The sequence below is a fragment of the Papaver somniferum genome, chromosome 9 (genome assembly GCF_003573695.1).
Source record: "Papaver somniferum cultivar HN1 chromosome 9, ASM357369v1, whole genome shotgun sequence".
In the NCBI taxonomy this organism is placed as follows: Eukaryota; Viridiplantae; Streptophyta; class Magnoliopsida; order Ranunculales; family Papaveraceae; genus Papaver; species Papaver somniferum.
In genome coordinates, this window is record NC_039366.1 from 16594092 (window position 1) to 16614360 (window position 20269).

At 35.6% G+C, this 20269-nt stretch overlaps 1 protein-coding gene and 1 pseudogene across 1 annotated transcript; both read right to left on the reverse strand.

The window, feature by feature from the left end:
- Window positions 1-5702: 5702 nt before the first annotated feature.
- Window positions 5703-8586, reverse strand: LOC113311470 (annotated as a pseudogene).
- A 4116-nt stretch (window positions 8587-12702) lies between these two features.
- LOC113313451 (26S proteasome regulatory subunit 7 homolog A-like) lies at window positions 12703-15163 on the reverse strand. Its single transcript, XM_026562218.1, has 9 exons — window positions 15074-15163; window positions 14896-14977; window positions 14662-14753; window positions 14246-14323; window positions 14089-14150; window positions 13830-13974; window positions 13274-13674; window positions 12984-13159; window positions 12703-12860 (listed from the first exon to the last, which is right to left on the reverse strand). The coding sequence occupies exons 1-9, from the start codon at window positions 15161-15163 to the stop codon at window positions 12703-12705; spliced, it is 1284 nt and encodes a 427-aa protein (XP_026418003.1).
- Window positions 15164-20269: the final 5106 nt, after the last annotated feature.

Consider the following 20269-nt stretch of genomic DNA (forward strand, 5'->3'; position numbering starts at 1 on the left):
GCCGATTAGGCCATCCCAGCGAGGATTGTTTTCGTTTCTTATCTCGTACTTTTGATTGCATTGATTCCAAAAATACTCACTCTTGTATTGTGTGTCCCTTGTCTAAACAAACAAGGTTACCATTTAATAAAAGTAGTTCTACATCTTCTTATGCTTTCCAGCTAATTCATGCTGATATTTGGGGGCCATTTTCCGTAGCATCTTCTACGGGTGCCAGATATTTTCTCACTTTAGTTGATGATTACACTCGATGCACTTGGGTTTATCTCATGGTTGTAAAATCCGAGACTCTCACATGTCTACAAAAAATTTTCCAATTTGGAATCCGACAATATGGACACAATATTGCTACCATAACTTCTGGGAATCATACTAAATTCATTCCTCAACTTCAAACTTTTCGTTCGGATAATGGTTCTGAATTTAAATCTAAAACACTACAATCTTGGTTTCATCAGAATGGTATTTTGCATCAAACAAGTTGTGTCTACACGCCCCAACAAAATGGCATTGTCGAACGTAAACATAGACATCTTCTCAATGTAGCTCGTGCCTTACGTTTTCAGTCTAATGTTCCTTTGAATTTTTGGGGTGAATGCATATTAACTGCGGCATATTTAATCAACAAAATTCCAACCCCAGTTTTATCACATAAATCTCCTCATGAAATGTTATTATCCACATTACCATCTTATTCTCATTTACGGATTTTTGGTTGTCTTTGTTTTGGACGCAACCCACGTCCATCTCACAAATTTGACGCTCGTACTAGATTGGGCATTTTTGTTGGCTATCCTTATAATCAGAAAGGCTATAAAATATATGACCTTGAATCCAAGACAATTTACACATCCAGAGATGTTGTATTTCATGAAACTATTTTTCTATTTCATGATATCAGTTCTCTTCCGCAATCAACTATCACTCACCATGATCGCGACTCTGATATTGCTTTCTATGACTCCATTTTACTTCCACATGGAGATAACTCTATACAAAAATCTGTTATTTCAACGCCGTCACCTGTCCCAATGGCACAGGATTCTTCTATAAATCCTCGGCCTATCTTCACTACTGCTGAGATGACATCCTCTCGTTTGCAAACTGGAAATAATTATTCTGACCTTTCCCATTGCACCTCATCTTCACCAATTTCCCCTGCTACAGATATATCATCATCACGGCCAATTCGCACAAAGTCCGCTCCTTCGTACTTGAAGGATTATCACTACACTATTCCAAAATGCAATTCCACTTCAGTTTATCCAATGACTGAATATTTGTCATTTGATAAATTTTCTCCTGCTCATAAAGCTTTCCTAGCTAATGTAATTCTTACGGAGGAACCCAAAACATACTCACAGGCCAAGCTATGCCCTAAATGGAGAGCAGCTATGGCCAAAGAAATTCTTGCTCTACAAGCCAATGACACTTGGATTCAGGTTGATCTTCCACCGGGTAAAGTCTCAATAGGCTGTAAATGGGTGTTTAAAATTAAATTTAATGCAGATGGTTCAATAGAACGATATAAAGCTCGCTTAGTGGCAAAAGGATATACCCAACAAGAAGGAATTGATTTTTATGATACTTTTTCTCCTGTTGCTAAACTAGTCACAATGCGTGTGTTATTATCCATTGCTGCCATTCGAGGCTGGTCTCTCCATCAACTTGATGTCAATAATGCATTTCTTCAAGGAGATCTTGATGAAGAAATTTACATGAAATTACCACCTGGTTTAGGTTCTGAGGGCCACTCCAAAGTTCTTCGATTAAAAAAATCTTTATATGGGCTGAAGCAAGCTTCTAGGCAATGGTTTGCCAAATTTTCTTCGGTGTTACTTGCTGAAGGTTTTCAAAAATCATTATGTGATAATTCTCTCTTCACATATCATAAAGGAAACACATCCATTTTTGTCCTTATTTATGTAGATGATATAATTATCACTGGTACTGATAATATTTTCATCACTTCTCTCAAATCAAGACTTGCGTCCTATTTCTCAATCAAAGATTTAGGAAAATTACAATACTTCTTGGGCATAGAAGTTTCTCGTTCTTCCAAAGGAATTTTCCTCTGTCAAAGGAAGTACATTCTGGATATCCTAAAGGATTCTGGACTCACTGGATCGCGCACCTCTTCATTTCCTATGGATGCGCACCTGAAATTGACATCCGAGGCTGGTACACCTTTGCCAGATCCTAGTATTTATCGGCGCTTAATTGGTCGTCTATTATATCTTACAGTCACACGACCGGATATCACTTATGCAGTGAATTATTTAAGTCAATTTATGCAACGTCCCCATTCTTCTCATCTGGATGCTGCTAATCATGTTTTACGATACCTTAAAGGTACTATTGGTCATGGAATTTTTTTGTCCTCTTCCACTCCCTTGATACTCAAAGGATATACCGACTCTGATTGGGCAGGATGTCCAATGACCCGACGATCCACTACTGGCTATCTTGTTACTATAGGTAACATCCCAGTTTCCTGGAAATCTAAAAAGCAACCAACTGTTGTTCGTTCCTCTGCTGAGGCTGAATATCGGGCCCTTGCACATTTAACTGCAAAACTACAATGGCTTCGTTATTTGTTTCAGGATTTAAGAATTCCTTGCATTCTTCCAATAATTGTTTGCTGTGACAGTCAAGCAGCTATCCACATTGCTCAAAATCCAGTGTTCCACGAGCGGACGAAGCACATCGAAATTGATTGTTATTTTGTCCGAGAAAAACTGCTCAACGGCTTAATCAAACCACAACATCTACAGTCTTCTGAACAGCTTGCAGATTTATTCACAAAACCTTTAGGTGTCAAGCAATTTCAGCATTTGGTTAGCAAGTTGGGTATTCGATGTGGATCGACTCCTCCAACTTGAGGGGGGGTGTTAGCGATATATCTGTAGTCTACTAGGTTTACTAGGTTTCCTAGTTTACTAGTTCTTTACTAGTTTTAGTCTTACGTAAATATAATCATATTCCTAGAATATCTCTATTTGTTGTAACTTCTTAGTTAATTCCTATGTAACCTAATTCACTATATATATATATCAATAAGAATAAACAAAATATTCACAGTTGTGAATTCATTAAACTCTATCTCCTAAAATCTAATATATGAAAATTTATATATTAGTTTCATAATTTCACTACATTTACACCTCTTACATGGTATTGTAAATTATTAAAAATATGAGTCATAAATTTTTGCTCCAACATTAATTGGGTATAATAAATTGAGTTTGCTAAATCTTGAAAGATACTTACTGTATCTTTTAAGCATTTAATATTTCCACGTGATCGATATTTTAATTTAACCGTGGGTGTCAAGTGCGTACCTTTTTCAATTATCGTGAACATTTTGTATTTATTTCTAAATACAATGAAAAGTTAAACTAGGTACATTGAACTCTTAATATATTTTTACAATGTGTCATCAGATTCGGTAATGCATACAAAAGCAACATATATGGTGGTTGGTCAGACTTTGCATATATATAGTATTGAGCGTAAACTCTTTATAGTTTCAAGCACTAGAGATATTGAATTTCATCTTAGCAACAAGGCTTACAGTCGATTATTCTCATAGATTTTCGCCTTCCTTGTTTTCTACTAACAATCATGAATATATGCATGATTCTATACCATATATATGTTCACATAAATTTTAAATTCAGGCAAAAGATTAATGTTTATCGATTTATTGCAACATCCACAAAGATTGTGAAGATTAAATTGGATAGAAATATATCAAAGTCTAACCTTGAGGTCTTAGGTTTGATCCCAATTGCCTCTCATCAGTAGCTGTAAACCCGTGATGAAGCCATTCCAATAAATCCCCAGGGATGAAAGTATAGATTTTGCTGCGGACAATTCGTATTGCCCTTCTCTTTTTTTTTTACTTGGTGATAGTCTTGCGACACTTGGCTCAAAAGATAGAGTTGATGGTGGAGAAACTAGATCATTCCCATCTATATTATTATTCATGTCAAACCTTGATATGTTTTTCTAGCAGGATCCTGCGGTGGAATAAAATGTAGCATAAGACGATATCTCAGCTAAGAATCCAGGATAAATAATAAACTGTTGATCCTCAACCATTATAAAGAGACTATCCACTTCAGCATGATCCAGGAAAAAGAAAAGGGTGTTCCTTTAAACAACTCAGGATGTTCTATTGCTCTAATGTTCTTCCCAAGCAGATCTGCTTCCACCTCTTGAAACTTTCTTTCTCTTGCTTTTCGTGCTCCCAAAGGCCCGCTGCTTGCATCTTTTGGTCTGCCTTGATTGTAAGTTATCTTTTAGGAAAACCAATCCTTAAATTTTCTGAATTCCTAATGACTTTTCCTCTCAACCAGAAATTATACTCCCTCCATCTCTAAAAAAAATAGGCAAGTTTGTGTGTAAATATACACACAAACCTGCCTATTATTTTGAAACGGAGGTAGTATTATTATTATTTACAATGATGATTTCCTAAGTTACGAAACTAAAACGGATGAAGACATAAAAAGGGCACAGTTCCATGGTGGTTGTTGACAACTTGGATACATTGTCATGAAGTTTTACAACAAGGGTTTTTAGCGGACACTCGTTAATAATGGATGTAACTTCGTGTAAATCGTTATTCAAACGGATTAAAAACTTATTAAATGATTGTTCTATTTTAATACAGTTTCTAAATTAGTTATTCGGTTTTCAGAAATTTAGTTTTGATTGATGAAAACATAGACCACCAATTTCGTAAATACAATGTAAAAAGCTGATCTACTGGGCCTCTGTCCATTTCCTCTGTCTTTCGTCTTTCACTCACCTTGATTCAGAGTATGCTACCCTGACCAAAAATATTTATGGCCAATTTAATTTTGGAAATGATTCTTGCTACAACGACAATGAGTATACACATCAAAAGTCGTCAGATTTTACATTTACTTATGTGCTTCTCTACAAAAACCACAGCTGACGGCTTGAACTTACATGTGCTCTGGCAATTGGTATTTGGAAACTTCTGAGTATACACATCAAAGCCGCCAGACTTTACACCTATTTATGTGTTGTTGTATAATAACACAGTTGTCGGCTTGCAATTGGAATTTTGGCATCTTCTTTTTCATTTGTCAGTACAGTTTTTGGGTTATTGTATGTTTGCAGCAAATGGTGGAAGTGGAATAACTCTTCGGTATCTCCACAACCACAAACCTTGTTTTCAGTCTCCTTTATTATCATCTAATGGGGACGGTAGTGAGGTATTATATACAATAGCTGAATACATAAACGCAAAAGTATGTTTGAACTCGTAAGCTAAGTAGCATTGTGATCTCTGGTACTGCCATCTTCTAAACACTAGATTAGACCCATGATTCAATCGCTAGTTTAAATTCAAAGATAACTAAGACATGCTTTGAATGGAATAGTGTAAAGTTACGAACAACTTTTGAATTTGATATAAGATGATACCCATGTTCTACAAAACCTCCAAAAAAGAAATTAACAGAAAAAAAAAAAAAAACAGTTTAGGGTCATTTCAAGAGGTCCAGACTATATATAAGTGAATGTGAGAGGGCAATCAAAGTCGAAAGACATGCGATGCAGCATCATCGCCCCCTTAGTTGCAGGCCATATACTTGCTGTAGCACTGATTACCTTTTCACGGCATCTAGGAAATAATTCTCAGTAATTGTCTTTCTTGTACCCCTTGATTACCTTTTCACGGCCTCTAGGAAATCATTCTCAGTAATTGTCTTTATCCTTGCCCTAATTTCATACATTCTTGACTCAGTACATACACTCCTTATATCCGCTCCCGGTTGTGCAAAATCAAACAGATAAGTGGTATGTATGCAAACAGAGATCTACTAGGGGCGTGACATTGCATTGTTAAACTTATTTCCCTAACCTAACAAACAAATCCATCAAACACTATAGTTCACACTATTAATCCAAACTAATGGATGTCAAAATCGAACTCAACCTAGTTTCACGTCATTAAATTGCAATTGCATAATTTACCTATTGGAAAGTTGATTATCTATCTTAAATTGTATTTCTTGTGTAATTGGAATTATAACGTGAATTCATCATGCAAAACAGAATTGATGAATGTGAAACTCCGTGACAGCATACCTAGGCACAAAGTCTGATACTATGAGTTCTAGCTGAACCGTGATCGTCGTCGCAAAGAGTTAGAGATGTAATTTGAAGTTGAGGAAGGGAACGAAGTTTGGGTTAGAAGTGGAGTTTGGCTCTTCAGATTAAGGGAAAGTGACAAGGAAATGGTTTAGCATACCTAGGCACAAAGTGTTTGTTGATGTGCCTGAATGGTGCTGAAAGAGAGCTCATAAAAGAAAGAAAAGCTAGTGTTTTGTTTATATGTCATCAAGGTTAGTAGTCAAGTGATTGCTTTGTACTCTTTTTGTGGTAGAATTTCTAGGGATTTAATGAGTATCCCAAATAGGGGTGTTCATAGACTTCAGATTTAAGTTTGTATTCATGCCTACCGACACGGGTCATTAGTTCAGGGCCAATTTGTAACATCGGCAACTGGCCGTGTATAAATTATTGGAGTTGTCAACTGGCCTTCTTCCGTTTTTGGCAACTGGCCATATTAATTGTTAGAATTGAAACTGGCCAGATAAGTCTATTATTTTTTGGCAACTGGCTGCCTCTCATTTTGACTACTATTGGTCGTCTCTCATAATTAATTAGAGAACAAATGCTAAGTGTGTTTACTTATAATGCAGTTTGGGTCTTTGAAAAATTTGCAGGTCCGATCTCTTAAGTGGCGTATCGGAGAGTCGGAGTTTGTGAAGCAGGCCGAAACCCGGCTTGCTGCAAGTCCAGATTCTCCGATCCGTCACAGTGAACCCCTAAATAAACCAGTAAAACGAAATAAAAGAAATTCAAATAACTGTTACCAGTGGAATTTGGGGTAAGCCGTGCTAGGAGCTCAAACCTAATACCTCTTTCAACATTCATGCTTCTAATGTGGATCTAAAAAATCTGGGTCCTTCTCTCCATATCAGGTAACCCAAATTCAACTCTACGATCCAATCGTTCAGGACGAAGTAGAGTAGGGTCCTACTTCGTCAAACAAAAGTTAACAAGCATAATCAGCATGTAACATATATAACACACACCAATGAAATCAAAAGACAGCTGAACTTTAATAACTACTAGATTAATTTTCAAATTTAGAAATGCAAGCAAAAATCTGTCATAGGATCCCCCTGCATCAATTATGCTACTTCGGAAGGAAAAATTCATCAAGCGTGGATAGATGTTAACCAACATGTTAGTTGCCATGAGTGTTTCCTCATGGATCGAATGCATCAAGCTGGTTTATGAGTTCAAGCATGTGCGTTGAACTTCGTTATCTCCGCCAGCACCATCTTCAAAACGTGCACCCTCGATGGCACCTACTTCGTCAAAAAACAAGATACAAGCTGGTTTTGAACAGGCCAGCTGAAAAAATTCCCTCACCAATGTATTTCTGAACAAGCTCACTTCCAATAACACGAATGAAGCATGCATCATTTTGGTTTGCTACAGCTCTAGCAAGTATGTTTTTCCATTCCCAAGTGGACCATAGCAGAGAATTACCCTTTGGGGGATCAATCCCAAGCTTCACAAATTTCTCTGGGTGAAGCATTGGTAGCTCAACAACCTAAATAAGAAACCACATACAGAATGAGCACCTCATGACAAATCTAATGCTGAAAAACTGCTTGTAAGTACAAGATTTCTATGACCGACATAAAGGGTGCCTCTCGCATCCTTTCAATCTGGTCTTTGCATCCACCAACATGTAATATCCCTCTTTTTCTTTTATGGTCTAAATAAATTGCGTATTTCTCTTATGGGCTGTATGGGTTTCTTACTGGGCACTTATGCTAAAGAGTAAGAAGAATGAGATTGAAGGTTGTGGTTTCTATATTACTTTTGTGGAAGTGTAATGATATACTTGAATCAGTATTGTAAAAGTTTTGGGTATTATGATGTGTGTTAATATGATTTGAGCGGCTCCATCTTGGCGTCTTGCAATGTCTAAGTCTAATTAGTTGTTACTAGGTGTTTATCCCATGCGTTGCACGGGCTTGAGTTTAGATTTCTTGGATATTAAGTGCTCACTGTTGAACTATATTTACCACTGCTTTACATCTTAATTCTTAAATTGGTTGGCAGGGTCCTTCCGCCAATTGTTGTAAAATTGACCTTTGTACGATGCATTAGGAATACCCTGAATTAGGAGTACTTAGAAGATAGTGAACACAACAGTCTTTGACTCTTTGTGTTGTGTTTCGGTTTCAGTTACGGTTAAGTTTGTTATCCTATTTCCGTTTTCTGTCCTTGTAAAATATAATCCATCAAATAAATTCATGGACTTAAGTTCAAATGGAAAGAAATAATGTTACACATAATTAAAGTTAAAGATAAGTATGATTTTGTTAACAAATTCTACTGCACTTGTCACTTCTGCAAAAGATGGGACTTACCTTCATTTTTGAAGGATGCGACATAAAAAAACTTGGAAAGTAGGTAAGATTCAACATCTTCAGGGAGACGGATCTGAACTATAAATTTCATCGAGTAGTATATAATTTAAATGTAAATTAAATTCCTAGTGGAACTCCAGTTAATCCCATCTCAAATCACAGTAGTTTGACATTTTTGTGTATGATTCTAATCGTAGGTCCTACTTCTTCTAAGACGGTCTCTTTAACTCCTTGACTCTGAAACATTATGTCCTGTTGTTTATTGACATTGGGTTAACTTACTCAGTTCCTAACATACAAAAAACTGGTCGTGTTGTCTTTCTTTTTCCAATTGATATTGGGTTAGTATTGTAACATCTAATCATAGTTGCTTCAAAAAGCAGTAAGTATTAGATGTAGAAACACTAACCCAATTCAGTTAGGTTTCGTAATTATTGTTGCGTCAGAAGCCACCACTTCGTCTGCTTACGCCATTTTTCCTTTTAGTATATGTTGGATGCCTATAGAGTTTACATGAACCAAATTGTCAACTAAATAAATTAATTCAGAAGAAATCATTTGTTGTTTACAATTATGTACTTCAACTTCCAAAATACGAAAAGAAAAAAAAGAAACGTGAACATTTCACGATAATAAATAGTGTATATTCTCTGGACATCTCCAAGGATGATCAACTGGGAATTAGGCTAAACAAACCCAAATAGGGAGTGTATTATATGATAAGAACATGAATCACAGAGTACACACATTCTATGAACCAAATACTCATTTACTGAATCCCACATTTCTAAACTAATCAATAGGAATCCATCGGTCCTCCATTCCAATCCTCATGAAACCCTTAAATCAAAATTTGATTTCTTCGTATCCAAAGGGCTTTCTGAAATTTAACTTGCGGATTTCATCTCAAGTTTCCCAGGAATTCTGACGCGAGCCTTAAATAAAGAAAAAATTCCTTCATTTGATGCACTTAAGAGCATTGTTCAGTCTGATGAAAACGTCGTTCAAATGATTAAACGAGATGCGTGGATTATCAGTGCTGATCGAGTCAGAAGAGTGATGGTAAATGTAGAGCCTTTGAGAAATGAAGGTGTTCCTGAAACTAATATTTCCAAGTATCTAATCCTACATCCAAAAGTATTTACGGCGAATAGATTTGTAGAGATCCTAGAAAAGGTTAAGGAAATGGGTTTTAATCATGTAGAAATCACATTTCTTAAAGCTGTTGATATGCTGACAGTAATGGGCGAAGACTGTTGGAGAAACAAAATGGATGTTTTCAAGAGATGTGGGGGTTGGTCTGAGGATCAAGTTCAATCAGCATTCAGGAAGGATCCTAAGTGTTTCAAGGCCTCTGAGAAGACATTTCTCAAGGGGTTTGATTAAAGAAGACATTTCTCTAACTACACTTTGTGCAATGGTAGATGAGTCTTTTTTGGAGAAATTTGTGAAAAAATATGAGCAAGATGTTCCTGGACTAATGAAGGTATTCGAACGTCAGTTGAATTACCAAGAGCTGCTACAGAACTGAGGGAATTGCTGAGATTAATATGTCAGTGGCGGTATGTACATTATTTGAATTCACTTTGGTTCTTTCGTATGTTTAATGTTTTTCTCTTTGTTTGTTTTGTCAATTTAGAAATGACATATAAGGTGAGAAATATATTTCATGGAGATTTATACTTTTATCATGGTTATAAGTTTATCTATAACTAATGCGTCGGTTGCCTGATTTTTGGTTGTGAACCGAAGCATATACTTCCCTGTGGGATGTGTAGTTTGTTGGAAATTTATTCTATTATTTAGACTTCAATCTTGTTAATCCAAATATGAGCAGTTGTGAGTTCTTCGTCAAAAAGCTCATACTCATAGGCTTCTGTCTGACAAAGTTAGTCCCTAATGAGGAACTTTTTGGACGGCAAGAATCAAGATAAACCAATGAATGCAGTGGGTTCCTTGTCATATGAGTTCTTCCGTTCATCATGGGAGCTTAGTCATGGCAAAGCGTGGGTTGGAGAAAATCAATCAAGATTGTGTTTAAAATTTCTTTATGAAGTTTTATGTCTTTTCTCTTGTATGCTGGAACTCAACTTATATTTGCTTGATGACTTCAATATCCTCTATTCTCTTTGCCTTCCGACTCCATTGAATACTTAAAGGGGGATGGTTCGTGTTCAGGTGGCCGTTTCTTGAGATTAAAGACTAATGGAGGATGCAAAATTCAAATTGGTTTGTTTTTGGACTATGCAGATGCCATACCAAGGAGATGACAACAAGTACTTGAGGTTTTGTTGCTGCCTTGTTAGTCACAATATCTTGTATGAAGAGTTTTCCGCCTGGGTATTCCAAAACCAGTAATGTTTATTTGTGAAATTGCATTGTATCTGAAAAAACAGGATACAACTTTGCTGGAATTAGAAAGTAATATGCGATCCCTGTACAGTTATATTTCTGCAAGTTATTAAAACTCCTGTTAGGTCTATACTGCAACTATTATTTGAATATACATTTCTACCATGACTGGTGAGAATTGATTCCTAACTTTGGCCACCTGATTTTTTGTTATGAAAAGAAGGATATATCTTTTCGGCAGGATGTGTGGTTTGTTATTTTATATATAATTTTGCTGGCCTCACATTGAAAGTTAGGCCAAAAACTCGAATTCTAGAGCTCCTGGGCCACGACCAATAAGAATCAAGGATTGACGTAGCAAATTATAATGGATAGGTAAATGAGCGCCGAATCATGCTCTTCCTGGGCCACGACCAATAAGAATCAAGGATTGACGTAGCAAAATAGAATGGATAGGTAAATGAGCGCCGAATCATGTTCTTGGCCCTCGACCAACAAGAATCAAGGATTGACGTAGCACAGTAGAATGGGTGGGTAAACGAGCGTCGAATCATGCTCTTCATGGGCCACGACCAATAAGAATCAAGGATTGACGTAGCAAAATAGAATGGATAGGTAAATGAGCGCCGAATCATGTTCTTGGCCCCCGACCAATAAGAATCAAGGATTGACGTAGCACAATAGAACGGGTGGGTAAATGAGCGTCGAATCATGCTCTTGGCCTCCGACCAATAAGAATCGTGGGATTGACGTAGCAAAATAGAATGAGTAGGTAAATGAGCGCCGAATCACTTTCAATATACATAACCTATTTTTTACATAAAAACCTATACGCTTACATGGATTAATTACCTTTGGGACAACCAATTTGAACCCGTGCAACGGACGGGCGCTTATATATAAAATATTTATCGACCATAGCAATGGTAAAAATGAAGGTGATGAGAGTGATGACGATTTAACTATTTTATAATTTTTATGATAGCAACTTTTAATTTGTTACTGTTGCATTTTTTCCTTGGATTAGAACTCGATAGAAACATTAATTAGATTCCAAACTTATAATCTCTCTGAACCAAGATGAATCTGTAAAAAAAAGTAATAATTTTCTTTTTTTTTTTATTACGAAAATCTAATCATATCTTGATGAAACTGATAGAAGAGAAAATATTTGTCAATTGGTAACTGAAGATGATTAGTACAATTTCAGAACTGGGAAAAAATTACAAAATTTAAGCAAAATCCCCGAATATAAAAACATTGAATTACTTAACTTATGCATTTATATAATAGTAACAAATTCGGTATGACAGACTTAAACCCGTGCAACGCACGGGCTCAACACTAGTTTTATTAAGAAATTTTTTACTGTTATGTAGTCCAATAGCTGGTTATAAGAAAACTTGTGAGTTCTTCGTCACAAAGCACATAAGCTTCTATCAACAGAACTAGTCAATAATGAGGAACTTGGCAAGAATCAAGATAAACCAAAGAATGCAGTGGGTTGCTTGTCATATGAGTTCTTCGTCATGGGAGAAAACCTTTCGAGATGCCAGATTCATCTGCCTGATCCCAAGGAGATGACATGGACTCGAGGTTTTGTTGCTGCCTTGTTAGTAAAATAATGAAATAATGTAATATTTGATACAAGTGTGACAGGCTTTGTATGGAATAATGTAAAATTATGAACTACTTGGGAATTTGATATAAGATGATACCCATGTTCTACAAAACCTCCAGAAAGAAATGAACAGTAAAAATACAGTTTGAAGGTAGTTTCAAGAGGTCCTGATTAAGCGAATGTGAGAGGACATTAATCAAAGTTGAAAGCACATAGGACGCCGTTATTGACCACTTAGTTGTAGGCCATATACTTTGCAGTGGCACTAAACTTCTTGTACCCCTTGATGACCTTTTCAACAGCATTTAGGAAATCCTTTTCAGTAATGGTCTTTCTCCTTTCCCTAATTGCATACATTCCTGCCTCAGTACATACACTCCTTATGTCCGCTCCTGGTTGTGCAAAATCAAGCAACAAAATAAGTGATCCGCAAACAGACATCTACTATTGGTGTAACATTGCGTTGTTAAAACAAACCAGTAAAACAAAATAAAAGACATTCAAATAACTCTTACCAGTGGAATTTGGGGTAAGCCGAGCCAGGAGCTCAAACCTAATACCTCTCTCAATATTCATGCTTCTAGTGTGGATCTTAAAAATCTGGGTCCTGCTTTCCAGATCAGGTAAACCAAATTCAACTTTACGATCCAATCGTCCAGGACGCAGTAGCGCAGGGTCCAAAGTGTCAGGCCTGGATAACAAAAAGTTAAGAAGACATGATGTTTATAACCAAGAATAAGCAATACAACAACTCTAGTAGAATCATACTACCCAATCAAAATCATCAGGGAAAGACTTTACAAACCTATTAGTCGCCATGAGTACTTTAATGTTTCCACGTGGATCGAATCCATCAAGCTGGTTTATGAGTTCAAGCATTGTACGTTGAACTTCGTTATCTCCTCCAGCACCATCATCAAAACGCGCACCCCCAATGGCATCTACTTCGTCAAAAAACAGGATACAAGCCTTCTTTGAACGGGCCAACTGAAAAATCTCCCGAACCATACGAGCTCCCTCACCAATGTATTTCTGAACAAGCTCACTTCCAATAACACGAATGAAGCATGCATCAGTTCGGTTTGCCACAGCTCTAGCAAGTAGTGTTTTTCCAGTACCAGGTGGACCATAGCAGAGGATACCCTTTGGAGGATCAATCCCAAGCTTCACAAATTTCTCCGGGTGAAGCATTGGTAGCTCAACAACCTAAAAAAACCAGCAACAGAATGAGCAACTCATGATAAATGATAAATCTAATGCAGAAAAACTGCTCGTCAAGTACATTGATTTCCTAGTTCCTATGACCACGACATAATGGGTAGTATCAACGAGACAATGAAAGAGATAAAAAGTAAAGGCACCTCTCGCATCCTTTCAATTTGGTCTTTACATCCACCAACATCATTGTAAGTAACATCTGGTTTTTCTTCTACGGTCATCATTGTAACAGTTGGATCAATCCTTGGTGGTAATGGAATATTAATCTGATATTTAACTGGGTCAACCCTGAAATAATAGGTAGTCACAACAGGGAAATAAAACAACAGTTGAATTTCCAAAAGAATATATACACAGTTATAGCTTCCTCATACACACATACAGACAGGATTAAATACTTACCCAACGCGCATTCCTTCTTCAATATCAGTTGGCGAGCATTTCTCATCCAGCCCAACAACATACTGCAGAACAACAGTTTTCGGGTACCAAGTTACTTAAGTTGATCCCTACAGTGAAGCAAGGGTACATAACTAATATCAAAATAATACAACAATACCTTTGCAACTTGCTTCACATTAATCATGTATTGCGCATCTTCAGTATTCGGGTTGATAATCTTTGTGCACCTTGCAACCTATATAATTAAAGACAAACTAGTGATGAGGAGTTGGAAAATAAATTTAAGCCTATCATCAAGAACTAGTTTATGAAACAAACACTGCCGCAACAAAAAGACGAAGAAGCGGACACAAGAATTAACTAGGGTTTATATGATTTTGTTTCTTGTGTCCGTTTCTTCGTCTTTTTGTTGCGGTCGTGCTTGTTTCTTTAAGGGTTTATCTTCCCTAATTAAGTACCCACGTTAAACCCTCATATAACAACCCGTTCCACAGTAATCTTTCGAACTAGTCTAATTTACTTATAACAAATTATTCAATTTAATGAAGAAGATGGATTGAAAATTAAGCATACCAAAAGTGGTTTTTCGCCATGTAACATTGCTTCATCAGCTTTAAGATCCCACTGGCTTGGTGGAGCCAAACCAGTATCAGACTCCTTAATACCTGTTTCCCAATGCAAAACCCAACAACAACAGAATATTAATCTTCTTCTAGTAGGAAGAGCCCTAGCTAGGCCGGCACTAGACATAGCAAGTACGTACTAATCAAAAAACTTAATGGATTTATTATGCGACAAATTCCATACCACGTGATTTGTCAATCTTCTTAGACAACTCCTTCAATTCTTTCTCAGTTGCAGATATGATTGAAGAATACGGTCCCAAATCCTACATAACCATTAAAAACCCAAAACAACAATATTACGGACAAATTATTCGAAATAAAAATATAGAGCAGAATGGAATAGAGTTGATGATGCATACATAAGTTTTAAGGAGCGCTATATCATCTTCATCTAATGGAGGAGGGTTTTTGTTGTTGTTGTCAGCCATATTATGATCTTCGTCAGCCATGGTTGTTTTCTTGTTCTGCAGCAGAGTGTTTTCTGGAGTAAATATTATGTTAGTGGTCTGGTCTGCTTATATAGGGATTTTTCATATCCTTTTATCAGTCGGACCTGGCTTTGGGAATAAGTTGAGGAGATGATTCGGGAACTACCAAAATTAAAAACCCGCCACATCAGCTTAACCCGCTCAATTTTACGAGCACCCACACCCAACCCATATCCCAACGAGAAATTTGTTGATTAGTCCAGAAACCCGCGACCCGTTTAATCTACGGTCCATTCATAAAAAACATTTAATCGGTGGTCCAAAAATGTTTTAGTCTTGTAAAAAGACCGGCCTGCCCTGTTTATTGTACGTGCAGATATTGAAGAAATAACTTTTCTCTTTCTTTCTTCCATTAAAACGAACTCAAAAGAATTTCTCTTTTCAGGAAACCTCTCATTTTCTTCTATCTTCTTCTTCTCCGTAATCAATCTTCAACAAAATTGAAGAAAATAAACGAGAAAAACCCTAGATTCGGTGAAACCATTACAAAAATCAACTGAAACCATCACAAAATCAACTGAAAAACCAGATCTAACCAAAAAAATTGTGAAAACAAGAAGAAAAATATGTTGATACTCAATCAACAACAAAGAAGAAGAAGAAGAAGAAATTTGCTGGTATTCAACCAACAACAACGAAGAGAAAAGAGGTATTGCTTCTAATACAATGAAATACAAATCCAATATATGTAATGTTTTTACTTCTATTTTTTTCATTTCTTATACCAATTTCTTTATATGATCCTACAGTAGATATCAGTAGGTACTGCTAAAAACATTGATATGTACTGCTTAATCCTTCTACTGCATTTTGTTGTGATATGTATTGTATGTATGTTATGTATGATTCTACAGTACATATCAACATGTACTGCTAAATACCCTAGTTTAGATTTGATATGTACTGTTGAAAGAAATTTGTTCTCCAGTTAGTACATGTCAACATGTATTGATGGATAAATATGATAAATACATGTTATTTTTATGTTATATATCAATATGCACTGGGTAAACCCCTTTTATTGGTATGTACTAGTTAAACCCCTAGTACTTATTGACATGTACAGATGGAAATTTGTGTTTTCTGATGTATAAATACGAACAATACATATTGACAGTATCTTCTTTATGTACATAACATAGTGCATGATGTTCAGATAAAAGATGGAGATAATGTAGTGCAAGATATTCCATTATAGCCAAATCAGCCTGTGGGTATCAAAACACTGTCTCATTTCCTATCAATATGTACTATGGAAAACCCTTACATGCCAATATGTACTGTAAAAAACCAATTTCACTTTATGCTTGAATAAGAATCAGTACATATTGACATGTGCAAATGGAAAATTGTGTTTTCTGATGTTTGAATACCAACATTACATATTGACAATATCTTCATTATGTAGATAATGTAGTGCATGATGTTCAAGTGAAAGATGGAGATAATGTAGTACAGGATGTTCCATTATAGCCGAATCATCCGGTGGGTATCAAAACACTGTCTCATTTCCTATCAATATGTAATATGGAAAACCTAGTACATGCCAATATGTACTGTAAAAACCAATTGAGTATAAAACCCATATTTATGTTTGAATATGACAAACTGAGTTTAAAGTTTGAGTATAAAATCTGTATGAATCAAAAATTGAGTTTAAAGTCAAGCCAACGAGGGATGAAGTCTGGTAACAGTAACTTGCTTGTAGGTTTGAGAAACTACAGTTCTCCTTATTCATTTAATATAATATTTACAAACTTTTTTCTTAGGTATAATGTTGCGGCATTTCTCCATAGGATTTTTGAGACATAGCTCACTTATTATTTTTCTGATATACATTTTTGTTCTTTTGAAGTGAAAGACGGGTTCTATCTCTCCAACATTTTCGGTCCTTGCTATTTCAGGAAGTTCGAGTGCGGTTCGCAGGATCACTCCAGATGAGTATGAGTTGCTTAATGTAAGGAAGCATGTAAAGCATAGCTCTATCCTTTATTTAGCAGCAGAATGTGGTGCACTACTTCTTGGAGACTTGGTACTCTGTTTTCTGGAAAAGCAAGTCCAAGCTTTTTACATAGATGCCCATGTACTTAATGCACAGAGATGGAGACACGATGTTCGTGGATGTTGTTGTAGATTTCTTGTGCATTATGATCATGACCAGTTTGTAATGGTTTATGATCAATATTCTTCTCAACGAAAAATGTCGACTTATGTACTGACTATTTACCTAGTAGACATAGATATGTATTGTAGACATAGATATGTACTGGAGCATTTTGTTTTGCTGGAAAAAGTTGCAAGTAATACAATTAGTATAAAACCTTAAATATAGGCAGTACATATTTGCATGTGCTATAAAACCTTGCAGAACTTAAACTCATAACTTATTTTATTACAAAAGGGTCTGCAGAAAAAAATTATTGTGCTTCGGTTCTTCTTATAGTACTGCTACATACTAATTGTATGAACTTAATATAAAAATACTCTACTGGCGGTACATATCTTCATGTAGTATAAAATCTGGCTAATAACATAACTTAGCCAATTTTAGTATTGATATGTGTCGGGTGGTGACCCAGGTATAGACACTTCAAATCGATGATATAATCCTCCGCATTTTCTCATCCTTGATGCCTGCAAGAAACCGGGATAAGGAGTCCTTTGCCCGTATAATCATGCAGTAAATATTGATATGTACTGGGTGAAACCCTAGTACATGTCGATATGTACCGAGTATATAAGACTCTTCAAGTTGATTTCTACAGTCTCTTTCTCTCATCCTTGATGCCTGCAAGTCCTCTAACCTCAATGACTTTTCTGCTGCATTGCCATTGGCCATAGCTGCAACTATTATTTCTTATTTGAATTTGAGCTTTTTCTCAGACCCCGTACTTAAAACCTGGTATACATAAGAAAATTTTGTAAGAAACATATATAACTTAGCGAAATTTAGTACATATTGAGCAAGAACCGAGTACATATCGATACGTACTAAGCGAAAACGCAGTACATATCAATATATACCGAGTAAAAACAAAGTACATATGTATATATACTGAGTATTATACTCTTCAGTTTTATGAGTATCATACTCACAAAATTTAGTATCATACTCACAAAATTTAGTATGATACTCAGTATATGACATAACAAAGTACATATGTATATATACTGAGTATCATACCCTTCAGTTTAAATGCGCGCATTTGTCAGTCTTAGAGAAACTTTTGAATCTTTTAGAGGGAGAGAGTACTACCTTGGGCCTTGGCTTCCATTCCTGATTTTCCTTTCTCTTCTACAGCTGTATTATCCTATAGATGATCTCAATATAAGTTTCAAAATAAACAGAAGTTTCAAAATCAAAATAGAAAATCGGAACCCGATAAATTTCTGCGGAGATCAAACACAGTGTGTATGCACATGTAGTGAAGATAACAAGTACTGAAAACCTAGTATATACTGATACGTACTATGTGAATACCTAGTACATATTGATATGTACTGTGTGAAAACCTAGTAGATGTCATAGTACCAATACAAATGTACTGCAAAAAAATTAGAATTGAAAATTTACAAACCCCAATACATATGTGTTCCAAACAAGAATTGTTATTAGAATGCTTCAGGAGATGTTTCTATCACATGCCCACTATGCCGGCAGCAACAATAAAAACTATTTATTCTCATTTTTATTAAAAATTATATAATGTTCATTAATTGTCCCACAACACGATACATCATTCTTCACCTGAAAATGGTGGTAAAGGTATTTCTGCTCTTATAAACACATACTATAAGGGTTTATCCAATACATATTTATAAGTATTGCATCAATATGTACTTAATGAAAACCTAGTACATACTAGTAAAAACCTAGTACTTATCAGAAATACTAGTAGTACATATTGATATGTAATAGTGAAAAGCTAGTACATATTCATATGTAAGGAGTGAAAACCTAGTACATACATATACGGTTGGAAACTTAGCAGATATCACACATTTGATAACGAAGAAACCCAATTACTACTAATATCCCTTATACATTTGATTTTTCGCAGTACATATCAATATAAAGTAATTGGGCCAGAGAAATCTTAATCAAACAAAAAACCTGCTTGCTGACACAGTGAAACTAAAGAATGGGAATCAGACCTGATATGGCTGGAGTTAAGATCCCATTTCTAATAACATGATACAAAAGGAGACGTGCCCAAGTCTCCGTAGACCACTCCAAGACTCTGAAATGCTAGTTTCCATACCACTAGTAATGAAAATTTCTTCACAAACATAAAAATAACAACACATCAACACTCAATCCAAGTACCTAACTCCCAATTCTCAATCTACAACTAGTCTGCATTTTAATCTATTGATCAAAATACAAGGACACTGTAATACCAACTCCGGATCAATCAAAATTTGGTTTAGTTAGACAAGTAACTGGATTTAAAGTGTCCATAAATGATCAATTAGAAATATACAGAGGTTAATAAAGAACAACAATAAGAAAATAAGGGGATGGGTGGGGGTACAAATGAGATCTTTATTTCTGTACATGTTCTTGAGATTTCCAGTTTATTCTTTCATTCGGGTTACCCTAAAACATTAAATCCTAATATTATCTATCTACTAATTAATCTAAAGTCTAAAACCTATCCTAATTATTATTCTACAAGATATGCATGAAAAACACCGAAAAATCAAAAGCTACCCCAACTCAGTACACAAAGAAGAATCAAAGTTAAAACTAGTGAACCCTAAAACTCCACTGAAAGATTAAATATATTCAAATTTCAAAATAAAAACCTAAAAATGAAATTATCTAATCAGTCTTATAAGCAAGTATTATATCCTCACCAACATATTTACATTCATCTCCGATTATGAATTTCATTTGTTAACTAAGAATGAAACTAAAAAATATTAATAAATTAATTAAAACCAAAAATAGATAAAATTAATTAAAAAAAAATTGAAAACCAAACTAACCGAAACAGAAAGTACAGTAACCATCAATTTAATGATGCATAGACAAGCTTCGTCTTCCAACATTAAACATCGAAA